Source organism: Hippoglossus stenolepis, chromosome 7 (genome assembly GCF_022539355.2).
Source record: "Hippoglossus stenolepis isolate QCI-W04-F060 chromosome 7, HSTE1.2, whole genome shotgun sequence".
Lineage (NCBI taxonomy): Eukaryota > Metazoa > Chordata > Actinopteri > Pleuronectiformes > Pleuronectidae > Hippoglossus > Hippoglossus stenolepis.
In genome coordinates, this window is record NC_061489.1 from 10,706,755 (window position 1) to 10,722,467 (window position 15,713).

Sequence of the window (15,713 nt, forward strand, 5' to 3'; positions counted from 1 at the left end):
TGTGGTTTATTAGGCAGCCCGCCCTCTATCACATCCACCTCCAGCTCCAGCTCCCTCCATTCCGTCTCATCTGACCTCATCTGCTTGCGTGTCATATTGCCATGGCAACAGGCTCACGAGAGAGAGACAGAGGAGGAAATAGAGAAAGAGGAAATTTGGTAGGGGGGGTGAGTCATGCTAATTTTGCCTTGCTCTTGAAGGAGCTAGTCGGAAAAAGGTATGCATCCAAGTTTTTGGAGTGACTACCAGTAAAATAATAAGTGGAACTAACCCTAACCCTAAACATGCAGAAATTGGCATAGTTTAAGTACTGAGTTCAGAGACTATTTTGAAAAGCAATGCTTAATGAAGGATGCTTCAAACGTAATGTCAAAAGGACAAACTTTGCTGCTTAAAAAGCTTAGCGAAAGTATATTTTTATAAGTCTTGCTAAGTGCTACCGACTCAGGTGGAAAATCTGAAGATGGGCCTAAGAATTTTGATGATTGGGTAAAGCATTGTGGCGTGTGATTTACAAATGTAATAAGACTAAGTGATAACATTTCTTAAACTGCCACTTTGACCAGGTGTTACATTTAAAAAAGAGATAAAGTATTTCAAGGGAGTTCCTGGTTAAATAAAGGCTAAATTACAGATTTTCTCCAATTGTGTAAGCTGCATCACTTAAAATTTGACAAAAATGAAAAGCTTTACAATAACGGTAGCAGTGGTGGTAACAGGGGTACACTGAGAGGATAGGCAGGTAGAAAGAGAGAGGGCCTGTGTTATGCCAAGATCTGCCTGCCAGCTGAGAACTGAATAGTGGTCAGGGAAAAGCACAGAGCTAAACCTAAAACTACCAATGGTATGCCGAATTCTGAGTTCTAAAATCTGTGCTTCTTTTTGATGGTCCACCGACAGGAAGAGATTTCTCCTGGTGCTCCCAATCACCAGTCTGACTATGATGGACGGGTCGATTGTCAATGAGTTTGGGAGAGGGAGAGAGAGAGAGCTTGACAGCGGGGCAAAGAGAGTCAGGCATCACTTTTATGTCATTCTGAGAAGTGAAACAAAAATTCAGATCACAATTAAACTGTGGCAGGACAAATTAAACTGGTGGGCCGCCACAGTCATGGTAATTATTGAGAAACACTGCTGTGAGTTTTTAAGAGCACATTATCCCACACACACAGCAAATTGTGAAACTAAATAAATGATCAATACAAGAGAAGTGCTGTGTCTAGTGAAAGGGAGCACACAATGGACACTTGTGGGGGAGACAATGGAAACTTGTGCTTCTATAGAGCTCATTGAAAGAGAGTTAATGTGTCGCTGTGGATCTTGTAAGTGTCTTTGGAAGCTGAATATGAACAATCTTCAGTACATATTTTATTTTATTTAAAAAGGTGCAGTCTGACATAAGTCAATTTCAGAACCAAAAATCTGGTTAATCATCTTTGTTTTCTTCACCACAGACTGCACTGAGATGATTAGTTCAATTTTAAATCCAACTGATATCCTAATGTTTCATGTCAATATTATGATGATTACTGTGACATGTATCATATATATTTTCATTTAAATAATATATATTAGACTATCTTGTTTGAATAACATCTTAGAAAACCTGTTAAAGGTTGAATGGGCAGTTTCATATCAGCAATATGAACAATTAAAGATCCAGAGTAGGAAGAATAGAGAAAAAATATTCCCCAAAAAACATTGGATGACTCAACGCCTTCAAGAGAAATAAAGGTTTTCAGGAAAAATATATAAAGGACTGGACAGCAACATGCTAAATTAATTTAAGTAGATTAGGGTTTGTGCCTGCGCTAAATGCCCAAAAAGTACACTTTTGTTTGCAACTTAAGAAGCATGTATACTCCCCATCTTCCCAAAATAAAACATTATGGTAATATTGCAGTTTGCCATGTTTTTCTGATAACTTCTCTAAAATATACCAACCTACTAACAAAGCTCAATAACAACCAGCAGAGAAAGGGTTTAACTATATTTATTTAAACTCAAGTTGTTGATGAGACAGTTATAAATGCAGCCTCATGTGCGTCTCTCTGTCTGAACGACAGAGTTGTGCATATCTCCTTCGTTTGACAGATAGAAGCAAATCAAGGAATGTAGTAGTGACTCACGACTATATTTTGAGGTACCCTGAAGGCATTTTCCAATTTGTCCACATATCTCATCCTAATTTCCACCTTGACCCCAAGCCCTTCAAGGGTTTTGGTCATTTTATGATTCAGTTGGGTTTGCTCTATAAACTAAAAATATGACCTCTCTATATCCTTCAATAACACGCCTTCATCTAACTCTGTTAATAAACCCTTTTAATTGAAACTGAGCCTTGTTGGTGTTGGAAAAATATGATATTTTGAATTGATCTGGCAGATACCTGGATGTGATGTGACTAGTGAACTACTCATTTGACTTACATCAAAATTGTTGAGGGCGTAGGCAAGCTCTCCACCCCCTGCTGGATGATTGAGTGCAGAGTCCTCAGATGCGGTGGCCTGGGCAGCGTTGGAGATTCCAGAGACTGCATGCTGCAGCTGTTTGTAGATGAGGTCACGGTTAGCCTTGTAGGCTGCCACGTCGGGGTGCTGGAGGCAGGCACGGGATGCTGTGTACAGCATGGGGATGTTCCTCTGGAGAACCCCACGAGCAGCAGCCATTTGGTCCTTGTGCTGGACGTCCTTTAGTTCCTAACAGAATGAGATTAAAAGGAAAGTGAAAAATATGAAAAATAAAGGGTTAAACTAGAAGATGGAACACCTACAGGGGGCGGGGTGGTAATGTATTTTAAATTCAAAATGGGCCTGTCATGCCCTTGTGGGGACACTAAGTGTGACAGAGTTTGTTCTGGATGACCCAGATTTATTTCTGTCCCCTGCGGTAACACAACAGTCATAATCAGGCCATTATAATATGCCTTTGCAATTTAATGCGCTGCTATTCAGACCTCTGCATTATATTGCAATTACATTTTCATAGGAGGGAGGAGAGGAGATAGTGATCGCTGGCATAGACTTTCAGCGTAAAAAAATACTTTGAATACACAAGACCTCTCCTCCAAAAGGAACGCTACCAGGACTCCACTTCTGCTTGAGACATGCACCGTGAAAAAAAAGTTGTGACCCCCTTTTACTTCCTGCATTCACTTAAGTTAAACACATTTAGTTATCCATTACAAGTACAACTAACTTACTCACAAAATCATCAGATTACTCTCGCAAGTTTTCCCATTTAAAAAAGGGGTAATATGGGAAACAGTATTTACTGATTACATTTTTTTTTGCTTGAAGAATGTACATACAGTAATTCAAATATTTTTCCTATATGATGTAACGGCTGCAAAGAAAGTATTAATTTCATTAACCTACAGAATTACTGCCTCATGACTGTATGCCCCCGCCAACCAGTCAAGTTGCATCCTCGACTTTCTACACTCATGTGTAGTGGGGACATTAAAGAGATTTAATATAAAAGGCACTAAATGTATTTAATGCCATAATTAGCATATGAATTATTGAGTTAACGCATTAAAACACTATTCACTAGGCTTTCTCCATATGCAGTGGTTTGCATGTGTGTGCATCTCCTTGATCCTTGCGAAGAATGTGCTGGAAAATGTTTCCTTTGTTGAGTACCACGAACACCACAGTAGAGAAAAACATTGTAGATGCCATATCTGATCACAAGGAAAAGGCTTTTGTCATTTTGTTTTCTCAAGCCTGCATGCTCCTGCATTCCCACACCACGTCCTTGCAACTGGTAATTGATTGTTCATACATATATATCGTAGTTTATGCATAAGGCACTCTTCCTGTTTACTTTCTATTACAACTCTACTTACAATTTGCTATGACATTTGGATAACATGTTTTGTAATGATTGACAGGAGCAATAATACCCACTCATGTACATGATGACCTTCAGACACGGTCAACTCCAGCAATCCCCTTTCCCGCAATCAGAACCTGTCTCTCTTTCATGCTAACTTGCCCTTACCTGTTGTCTCTTGGCAGCCATCATATTCAGCTTGTCCACCTCTGGTTTCAAGGCTTTATATTGGATTCCCAGGTCCTGTTCTGTTCCTGCATTACGCACTTTCACCAGACTGTCCTCCACCTGCCCATGGAAGATGGAAAAGGTTAGAAAAAACTTGTTTAGTCCCAGTTCAGTTCCACTCAGCTGAAATGATCAATTTAGTATGAAGTCAATAATAATAATACAAAAATTAATACATTTATATGGGGTTTTGTCAGAAGAATCCAAACTCTTAGCTTTTGAATTCATTTATTAAAAAGAAAGATGAAAATTTGGGTTAATACCTATGACATAAGTCCAAGACAGATATAGTCCAAAAATGTGGCTTATTCAGTTTTCCTTTATTATTTACACATGTTGGGATGAGCCTCCCCTAGCCCAGAAGATATCGAGCAGGTCCCATCATACCACAGGAATAAGTTAAGTCGTTTTCAGATTCAAGTTGAGAGGAAATGATTTGGCAAAGTCTTACAAATAAGCTTGTTTATATAGTGTAATATGCATAGAAATCTGACAATCTCACCAGTTTCAGTTGCAGTAGAAGTTTGTAGACATCAGACATGTCAGCCAGCACCAACAGATGTGTGACTGCTGACAGGAGGGCTCTGGCAGCACGAACCATATTACCCCTCTTCACAGAAGAGCAGGGGTCTTCTGAAAAATCTCCAGAAGACTGGCGCATGGACTCACCTAAGAACAAATGACAAAACATCTGCTTTAACTTCTAAAGTGTAAATTACAACTTCAAATGGAATCCAATTCAAAACAGCAACAACTGTTCAAGAATGCCAGCTGTGATTAATTAGGTTTTAGTGTTAAAAAGTGCACTTAATCCTCAATTGACTGTGACCAGGAAACAGTTTTCCATCAGTTTGCAGTGATTACAGAAGAAATATTTTAGCACCAAGCTGTGACCATTTGATTACCTCAGCACTTGCCTCACCAACAGGTTATGATTTGAAAATGTGATGCAAACACAAATAAAATAATTGTTTTTTAAATGCAAGCTATTACAGTACTTCTGTCTGTTAACCATTAAATAAGACAAAATTCATCATGCATAAAACCTGTTGTTACCATTATTGGCACTATTTATGATATAACCCTACAGTAGCTGTAGTAACATCAGTGGTAGTAATAGTGGTGGTGGGAGTACTGCAGCACGTTTCTGTGAGGGGTCACAGTCACAATCACTAGAAATGAGGATGGGTGTTCAGGAGGCGGACAACTGTTTGGCACATTTTCCCTGCCTGACTTGGGTCAGCATGTGTCATAAAGAGGGGCAGCGACACACACAGACACCCACACCTCTTCAGTGTCCGGTAATAATTTCTGCTTTCAAATGGACATGCACCCACACAAAAAAAAAGAGGTCAAAGCCACAACAAAAGGCTCAGTGTCTGGTTTGTCCAGCACCCTGCTTTGTCCTACATTGGCTGGGCCTGCACAGTTGACTGGGCACACAAATGGACTTTGTAGGCTCACATTATGAACAAGACAGTAAATCCGTAAACAGTTTACATCAGAAGAGGTATGGCCGAAATTAAACTCTAAAAAAATGAATGATGGGGTCAAACCAACAAAAGGATGAGTACTTATATCGTCCACTTTGCCATGATGTGGGACAGCTCCAAAGAAGCTAAGCATTAAAAAAAAGAAAAATGATCTATATACTTCTTTACCAATGTAGTATGATCTGAATTTTTTTTTTTATGTATTCAGCAGCAGTTGTTACAATCTTGCTAAATACTATTTCTTTGACAGCAGTGTATTTAGAAAGCAGCTCTATTTTTTGGCACCAATCCTAAGAGAGAACTGCTTTCATACAGGATGTACTTTCCCTTTAGCCAAAGTGTTACAACATCACAGCTACCAAAAATTAAGAAAGGAAGTAAAAATACCTGCATTTAACATAATAAAATCACAATAGGTTAACACAAAAGACAACACTATAAACATTTAACGGTATGAAACAAAGAAGATGACGCTCAAGGCCCTTTAACCTACATTTGATCTGGGAGTCCATAGTTAATTTTAGGATCGACTGGTACACAAAGGAGTTTTTCAGTCTCACCTTATTGTGGAACCCTGTATTTCCGTTTGGATGGTAACAATCTATATTTACTGTTCAGGACATGATGGGATCAGAAACAATGTTGTTGGACAAATTCCGGTAGGCATGCAACATACTGAAAAAAGGACTGCGCAATGAACTAAGTCTTACAAACTGGCTGAGTGATCAGTCTGGAGTAAGTGCCATAGTGTATTTTATGAAGTCAAAGCATAAGTATACTCTTGCACTCCTTGATAAGAAGTGAGCTGTATTTAGATACAAAGTGAAGTTTGGCTTAGACCCCTGGAATGTATTCAAAAACAGATTTTTCAAACTGACTTAACAAGAGACGACTGGATGTGTGACGCTTAGACTCATTTCCAAACTCATCAGGGATGCCACTTTCTCTTAAGCCCAATTCATGCTTCTGCGTCAAAGCTACGTCGTAGGTATGCACATAGCCTATACAATACAAAACTACAATGAGTCATTCGTTTCATCAATATTCTTGCAAAGAAACAGTTTTAGAAAATGCACATTTAACTTCAGTGAAGCAGTGTGATTGGTAAAAAAAAAGAAGAAAAATATTGCACCATCAAATCTTTAGCACAAAGATCTGAATCAGATTCATGTTACCCCGACAGAGAGCTAAAGCTGTTGTTGCAAATGATTGACAAAACAGACCTCAAACACAGTCCACATCTTCAGGCTGTTATTCCCCCCCTGTAAGCAAAATCAATAAGGCCATTTTCAGGGGGCAGATAGTGATCAGGGCTCCTTTAATAAACTTCCATCCATCTAATGCTCACCTGCAAGTGCACGGTGAAATGATTAAAATGTATATCACGCAAAAAGCCTTCCAAAGCAGGACAACAAAGACTTGAGACGGGGAGGAAAGGACAAAAGGGAGAGAACAAGGAAAAGAACAGAGAGAAAAGGCTTAGTAAATAAAGTGTTGACAGGATAAGAAATGTCTACTGTAGAAATGTATACTGATTTCAATTGTAAATAAAAAATGAATATAATATTTAGAAAATCATTTAACTGGCGCCAAACATCCACTGCATTTCAAATCATTTGAAAAACCAACAAAAAGTCTGCTGGCCTCTTCTACATGAATTTTATGCACAGTCATCCTCAATGATCATGTCAGAAATTTTTCTCCCATTTTAAACAGCTGGTAGGCCACAGCTGGTTGGAAAATGTTTTCCGAATCCAGTGGGGGTGGGGGGGTGTTACCCTACTCAATGGCCGTATTATCAGTCTAGGCACGCTCCACTGAGCAGCATGGCATAGCTGACAGCCAGGCCTAGGCACCAGCTAACAACAGTCACTGAATTCCGGCCCAGTGACAGCTTACCACGACGACAGTAACATTCCTGGGCACTGAGCACAGCACAAGCCATCTAGCAACATGTCATCTACCACCCAACTACTCAGAGCAGTACTCGAGCAAGGGACACAGTATAACTCGCTGGGCATCTGGGGAGAGGAGACAGTGACACAGATGTTGCTTCACAAGGTGATAACAGCCACCCTGAAGTCAAAGCTCCCCGGTCTCAATGGTCTGCTATTGTGTCAAGAGAGAGACACATATTCAGAGAAGAAAGGAATAATTGAGGCTTCCAAGTGTGCTTGTTAGATGATATAACCTGTTATCACGAGACAAATGGTAATTTCATTGGCAGGTGATTTGATGGTGGATTCCTGTTTTGAGACTTGTGGGAGGTATGCAATTGAATTGGAAATGGACCGTGCATGGGTTGAGTCCCTCAGGCAGGTGGATATAGTCATTTAAATACATTTGACATCATCAATGACATCTTTAGACATTGTTTTCCCTTTATCCCTTGATGAAGGACAAGCACTTCCTTCTTCTGATCACCATGGAAACAACCAAAAAGGGAGGCATTTTCATTATAAAATCCAAATAAAAAATGTATGCGTGTGTTGATAGATACCTTGTGTGTCACTTCTGTCGCACAATGAGCAGATAACCTTTTACACAGAATGCTAGACAAATCTCAACTACCAACGCGCTCCCTACAAAGACAAGACGAGCCTCCTGGTGTTTGATGATTCACTTTTGATTTCGTCATCATCATTACAGACAAATTCAGCTCCAGAGGCTGCAAACTAATGTGCTCTACAGACTGGCACAAAGGATCCATTTACCACCAGTCTGAGCAGGATACCACAGGTAAATCAAGCTGAAACTTGTTAATGCTGCTGACAAAGAACCATCAACGGTCTACTGCTATCAAAACAGGGCAAACAGGACATGATTATTCTATTTTGCCCTTGTAGCTTAATTTCAAAAAAAAAATAATTCTCACATTTTCTCACCTTCACTGATAGGACAGATTATAAGCCTGAAAGGGGGAGAGAAAGAAGGGGAAGGCTTGCAGCAATGCAGAACCAAACCTGCAGCTGCTCCTGCAGAGGATTCAAGCCTCATTATATGGGATGCTCACTATATACACCTACATTCTATGGTGTTAAATACAAGTCAAGAAGTAGCAGTTTGGGTAGAGTTCCTGACATCGGGCCATGCTCATTTAGGTGCATATTCTCATGACGCTCTCTCAGGTTGCTGATGCCAGAATGGTGGGTTAACTGTAGCTTACAGAGCTTGCATGTAAATGTATGTTTCGATTCGACAATTCTGCGTTCTACTAACCAAAATCCAAAATGTTTTTAGATAGCTCTGAGCATAAATCACTCTGCTAATGTTGAATTATTTACTCATTTGAGCGTGACATACATCTCATTATCAATCAATGACTGTGATGTTGTGTGACTCCTGTCTGTCATGCAGTGCATACACTGCAGCGGCTCAGGCTTTTGCCACAGACAGCCTCAGCAGTGCCTCTTATTCCACCCCCAACTGAATATTAATTCACACAATAGAATATCTGTTTTTATTCGTTGACAGCCCAACAAAGGTCTTATGCTGCTCAAGCACAGGGGTGGGGGAGATTTTCTATTATAATCAGAGGACTTCAGTGGAATTATATTGCAGGGAATAGCGAGGTAAGGTGGTGCTTGGCCATGTCAAAATTATTATCCCACTATAAACATGAATATGTTCCTACTGAAAATGTAAAATGAAGATAGATTATTTTGATATTTACTGCACTATACATCAGAAAGAAACGTGTAATAAACATACTACAAAAACCTAGGACAATTTTTTCTTCACACCATATCGTTATGATAGACAATAACATTGAATTATTGCCCGGCCCTAATTTATGGAGTCTTTTATTAACCTGCTATCGCTTCATCACAATAGAACAGACAAGAAACATAAAAGAGGAGAAATACTACACAACAGCTTAGGCTTAAAAGAGTGAGGTTAGTGTTGCTGAAGTCCATATAACTTCCGAGCAAACTTACACTGAGCTACAAGAACCCATGAACGTCTGAATGGACACATAATTGTAAAGATCCTTGTAGGTGGCATGGTAATGCCAGTGTATGGACTGAACCAAATGTGAACCGTATAAAGTCTATTAATGGGAGCCCTGAAAACCCAACCGCAAATCTATCAGGCTCAAAGCATGATCTTATTGCAATGTCCTCCACTGGGGCAGATGAAATGTACATAGCTTATGATTTATTTATTATCCCAGCTATCTTAAGAGGTACTCTGTACAAGCTAGAAATCACACGCTACTGCAGTATGCATTTTCAATATACCTTGCTTGCGGACATCTTCCACAGCTGCAGTCAGCTCATCCTTAAGGAACTGACTTTCCTTTGCAATCTTTTCTCCTTTCTCCAGGAAGTTCTGGGTAGCATTTTCCACTGAAGCAGCCAAAACATGAGCCTTCTTTGAGCGTCCCTTCTTCTTGTTAGACGGACCTTTGTTGCTGGAGTTTACCAATGTGGTTACCTATGTATGGCAGGAATAAAAAATGGCTCAGTGTAACAGCTAATGTCAGAAACGGCAGCTTCAGGATTTAAATGTAGTAAACAAATGATGGTTGTAAGGGTCATTTTCACAGGTAAAACCTATGACCCCACAGTACTAGCTTTTAGTTTCTTATCAAAAGAATTAGCATCCACCAATTGAGTTTTTATGTAGAATACATCATTTCCACAAAATACATCTTTAATGATTAAATCAAAACACATTCAAATAAATGCTTGTTTTCAAGCATTTTTCTAACCAGGATGTCAATTCCCCATATGAGCTATCTGACCCTATCCCATCATTATGGATAAAAATACTCTGTGTTCACATTACCTGGGTGACCAGGGGCTCAAGCAGCCTCTCCACTGCAAGAGTGCGGATCTCCAGACTCTTTGGATCCCATTTAAAGTTGATGTTTGCTGTGTTGATGGTCGTCATGGTGTCTTGAATTTGGAGAAAGGAAACAGAAATTTAAACAGAAGACCAGGACTAAATCAATTTCATTCTACATGCAATAATGAAACACAATTCAGACGGCATCAAACGACACAAATAAGTGACTCTCTTTTCAAATAAGAAGACTGTGGTTGTATGTTACAAAAGACAGCTTTTTGCTTTAGCCAATAAAAAGGAAAACTACTTTAGAAGATGCAGTCAGTAAAAAAAGTTTGCTTCCTAAATCAATATTCCTTTATGAATTTCAGACTACTCTCTAAAGGTTTGTGCAATAGTCAAAATATTAGGTTCCTTGTGAGAGCCAGCAATGCCTCATCTCTCACAGAATGTCTGCCAAAAGCCGAGCACAGTAACACTGTGGCCCAATTTCGATTTCTCTTTTCACTAAGTGGCTGCAGCTCCATTGATTAGCTATCAAACATGGAGGGGCAGGGATAATCAGCAAGCCCTGAGGGCTGAGGGCCTTAAGCTGAAAGGCTGGCCAGTTGTATTATTAGAACAATATTTTAACTAGCCATTAGCCTATATTGTTGATTATTATACCAAAATATTAAATACACCACAAAAATATTTGAAGGACAACTACCCAACATTAAATTCAACTGTTTTTTTTACTGGGTGGAAGAGCTATGAATTTTGCTGCCAAGGATACTGACTAATATTTGCACTTGGATGGGCTATAGTTGCATTTAACCCATCTGAAAAGAAAAGAAAAAAATGCCAGCCAGTATGAATGGATGCAGATTGTCTGTCACGGTTTCAACTTGTTTTATCCAGCACAAAATTCACAAGCACAAAATGTCTTTCCACAGTATTCACTGAGGCCTTCATCTGCAATCACTTATCAACCACTGCATGTTTAACATCACACAAACCAACAGATTCAATATATAGTCATTTTAACCATGACAGTAGCTTTGTTTTGTGGGGGTTTTGAGATCTCCACTGCTGTGACATATGTGACTTTATAACAAATACTGTAACACGTGAACCGGAAAACTACTTTGAAAAAACTCGGCCCTGAAGGCTCTTTATAAAAACATCACATTCACCAGTAATTCACACGCACCTAACTGAATTATTTCAACTGAGACAACCAGTAACTATTTAGTTATTGCATTCACAGCCAGCCTGTTGATTATCCCAGGTAACTGCGACATCACTGGTGAAATTCTGTTTACTTCCTCTGTGAGGGTCTGGGTGTGGCGAGAGTAGTTTCAGGGGCAGTCCGGCAGATATCTGAGAATCTGATCAGATGAAACTAAAAGTCTGCAGGGCTAAAGGCCCCAGAATATGACTGCGGAAGAGCTGGACGATACCAAGCAAACGAATGTATTAGGTCCAAGAAAAACCAGAGGAAAAAAACTTTGATGTTGTGGTTTACGAATAAGAAAGACACAAAATAACATGTTTGGCACGTATTCGAAAGGGGCGCCAGGGTGGGTCGAGCACCAGGTGAGCTAGGTGCTAACAGCGATAGGTGGGGTTACACCTGTTGCTGCTAACTTTACCTGGATTTGTGATTGTTTACACCGCTAAAGTTCGCACAGTTCGTTGTAACGGTAACAAATAAATGGTGCGGTTAAACACACGTTAAACCCCGGTGCTGTCGCAGACTTTCAATGGGTTGTTCTTTAAATAGGACACCGATTAAATTTAAGCCAACTTGGCTAACCTGGTAGCTTAGTTGGTTACCTGCTAACGTTCGCCGTAGCAGACACGGCACCTTGCTAACGCTAATGCTAGCCGACACAACAACCATCAGCGGTAGCTCCGTTAGCCTGCTTTAAAGCTGCGGGGAACTTTAGCTGTCGACCCAAAGGCCCGTCCCATCCACTGCCAATAGCTGGAGTCTTTGTCTCGAGTGAGGTCGCAACAAAAGTTAGTAAACTTACCGACAACAGTCCGCTAGAAAACCCCGGAGTTTAAAAGTTCAAAATGGAGGAAGGAGAACTACGGAATTCCTCGGCTGAAAACTTTTCCTCCCCTCGCTGACTGCAACTCAGCTGCGCCACGAGCCACCGAGCAAACACGGCGCAAGTTTGACGACGAGTAAACCCGAGTATTTTGTTCAAGACAAAAAAGATTTGCAGCGAGTTACGTTACCTGGAAAGTTTGGGTCACGATTGTTTCGATGTCGCAGGCTGTTGCCCAACAATGGATGAAGCGGAGGGGTGGGGACGTGGGGGAGGCAGGGGGGCTGAGCTGGAGCCGGGGCGGTGACCGAGTTCCTGAACTTCCTGGCAGCGGGGGCAGGAGCAGGCCCGGGCCGACCACAGGACACAGCAAGCCCGCAGAACGAGGAGGTGTCCCGGGCGTGGCACTGGCTGTGTGTGTCCATATATGGATTAATTACTGCTTCCATGAAACTAGTGTGGGAGCAGGCTGTAGTTTCTACACAGGCACGTCTGAGAAGGGAACTTACTCAACGGCAATGACAAAACCATGGAGCCACATAGATAGTCATGTGGGGATCTGATGCTAAAGAATAAATAATGTTTTATTTTGTTGACAGTTTAACATAAAAGCTTTTATTTCTGCATTTGTTTTATCAGTGCAGACAGAAGTGTATATTTATTTTAATCCTCAAAGCAATTTGTTCCTATCATAGATTCTATACGTCTCCATTTCCTCCCACTATCCAGAAGTGAAGCCAAAACATCCCGGATACGAACGCTGCCATCTTGCACTTTTGGAGTCAGGTAGTGAGGGTCACGCTGGTACAAGGGCTTCTGTCTATCATGACGTTTCAAGGTAGTGTTTCTGTCATCCAGTAACTATATTGAATGTCACCAAGTAGACCGTACACCTTCGCCAAGGCCCACCAGGCTCCTTCAATTCAATCCCGCTGCACCAAATTTCCCACTTATAGATATCAGCTCCCTAAATGTACCTCATTATTTTCATCAAGATCCATGAACTATTCTATATTTTGCTATGTTAAAGAAAGGGAAAAAATGTATACTGTATCTTTCCCCTGATCCGGATCCACACCAACATTTTATAGCTTCTTCCCCTGACCACATCTTTCCCCCAAATTTCATTGAAATCTGTCGAGTGGTTTTTGTGTAATTTTGCTTACAAACAAACAACATACAAAGCAACACTCAGACAGGGTGAAACCATAAGCTCCTCGTCAGAGGTAATTAAACTAAGATTACCGGAAAAATTAAGACTTGAACATACATCAATTTGATAAAATCTACTTAAAATGACTGAAATTATGTGTGCTTTGACTTTTTAGCCTTTGTCCCACCAATTAACATGGAGGAGGTGGGATTTATGACCTATACTGCAGCCAGCCAGCAGGTGGTAATCGAGACACTTTGGCTTCACTTTCGGGGAGCAGTCATCTCATCCATCTTTATGTACAGTCTATGCTCCCTATTCCCTGACTTTGCTACAGTGGAAACTGCCAAAAAAACCTTGGTGTTTGATTCAGTGCTCACCTTAGATTGTCTTATTATAACAAATCAACACACACTACACCTTATAGCCACCTTGGAAAGCATTTTGCTTCCACGGTGAAGGATTTAAATTATTTACTGCTGAGGTGAAATTTAATCGTGCTTTCATCCCGTCTCATGTTTTCTTGTATTGTCCAGCTGCACGCCCTCCAACCTCACAACCAACATTACTCAGTAAATCCACAGCATTTCTGCTCATTAAAACTGATTCCGGTTAAAGGTTTCATTCTCAAGTAATGTCTTGGGAGAAACCTTACCTTTAATCTATTATTGAAATGTTTCAAGTCATACGTGACTGCAATCTTCAAAGTATTTTTACCTTCACCTGCAGTTATTTAGCAGCATGTGTGACATATTTTGTCCATGGTAGGTGGATCATTTTAGAATTTGCTTGCTTAAAATCCTTTTGATCTGAACCCATATTTCTGCCAACGTCAAAGTGTCATATAACGTCTCAGTTGTCTGGATTTTAAAAAGACCTTTTTTTTTTTTCTTCTTCATTGCTAACATACGGCCTATTCTGATCCCTGTGGAGGAGCTCGGTTTCAAACCTTCTCAGAAATTATATATGACTGCATTCATTCCATGTATCTTAACTAAGGTTGTGTTTTAAAATGTTAATGAGGCCAAATGTTGGAGGAACAAATTCCAGTATAGCAGACTCCAGAGAAAGATGTGTACTCCAAAGTCAGCTGATGCAGCATCAGGTTCACACGCAGTGAGCAGGTTTCTCAGGTGAGTTGGTTTCTCATATTTTATTAATATATAATAAACATCCTCCTACAGCAGTGCTGACCTTTCATATGAGACTTTATTCTTGAGCTAGAAAGGGCACGCAGATGTCACGAAGATAACAATTTCAAGGTCAAGGAGAAAGTATATAAGCCATGGTCAGTATGCAGGAGGGTCACCTTTATGGGTAGTTGCATCTGTGACTGATAGCAATGAGAAAATTGATAAACATATTCAAGAGGCAAGTATTTTGGTTCAGACGTAATGAAGTGCAAGAGCCATAAATAGATTATCTGAAGAGGCCAGGTGCCAGTCCTCCCACTTTACTTTTTCACCTCACACACACACACACACACACACACACACACACACACACACACACACACACACACACACACACACACACACACACACACACACACACACACAGCCACTTACCCTAACCTTAATCTTAACCTGATTCGAACCCTAACCCTAAAACCAAGTCTTAACCCTCTAACAGCTCTTGGAAAAAGTGAGGACCGTCCTCACTTTCCAAAAATGTCCTCACTTCGTAAGGTCTATGATCAAAATGGTCCTCTCACAAATATATAAGTACAACACACACACAATGGAAACACTATCTCTTTAAACAGAGGTATCATGTTATATCATAAGTAGAAAGGCAATGACAAGTGCTAATCTGGTAATTAAGTTTTTACAGCCTGCATCCTTTTCTGTAACCTCCCATTGGTGTGTGCTCATTAAACCTCATTGGCAAAGGATAAGTCTAATTACAAAACAGAATATATAATCTAATATGTCAAAGAAGTGCAATCAGATGGGTCATAATTCTAATTTTATACACACACACACACATATATAAATATATATACATGTATAAATATATGTTTAGAGAGAGAAAACAGAAACAGCTATAAAAAATAGGAGACAGTCATTTGCAATCCACAGTTGTTACCACAGAGAACATTATAAGCTACAATGGTGTTTTGTTCTGTGCTCTATTCCAGCTGACACACTTGTGTTTGTTGGCTGGAGTAGA

The 15,713-nt window shown here is 40.2% G+C and overlaps 1 protein-coding gene across 2 annotated transcripts in view; it reads right to left on the minus strand.

Moving 5' to 3' along the window:
• The window catches only part of ctnna1 (catenin (cadherin-associated protein), alpha 1), a 72,784-nt gene extending 60,101 nt beyond the window's left edge, over positions 1–12,683 (minus strand). The window contains exons 1-6 of one of the 2 annotated variants that reach the window (XM_035162142.2): positions 12,579–12,683; positions 10,350–10,459; positions 9,800–9,995; positions 4,568–4,734; positions 4,006–4,125; positions 2,430–2,699 (exon numbers count right to left, since the gene is read on the minus strand). In XM_035162142.2, coding sequence (XP_035018033.1) covers positions 2,430–2,699; positions 4,006–4,125; positions 4,568–4,734; positions 9,800–9,995; positions 10,350–10,454 — 858 coding nt within the window. In that variant the 5' untranslated portion in view covers positions 10,455–10,459; positions 12,579–12,683. The other variant, XM_035162143.2, reaches the window with a different exon arrangement.
• Positions 12,684–15,713: the final 3,030 nt, after the last annotated feature.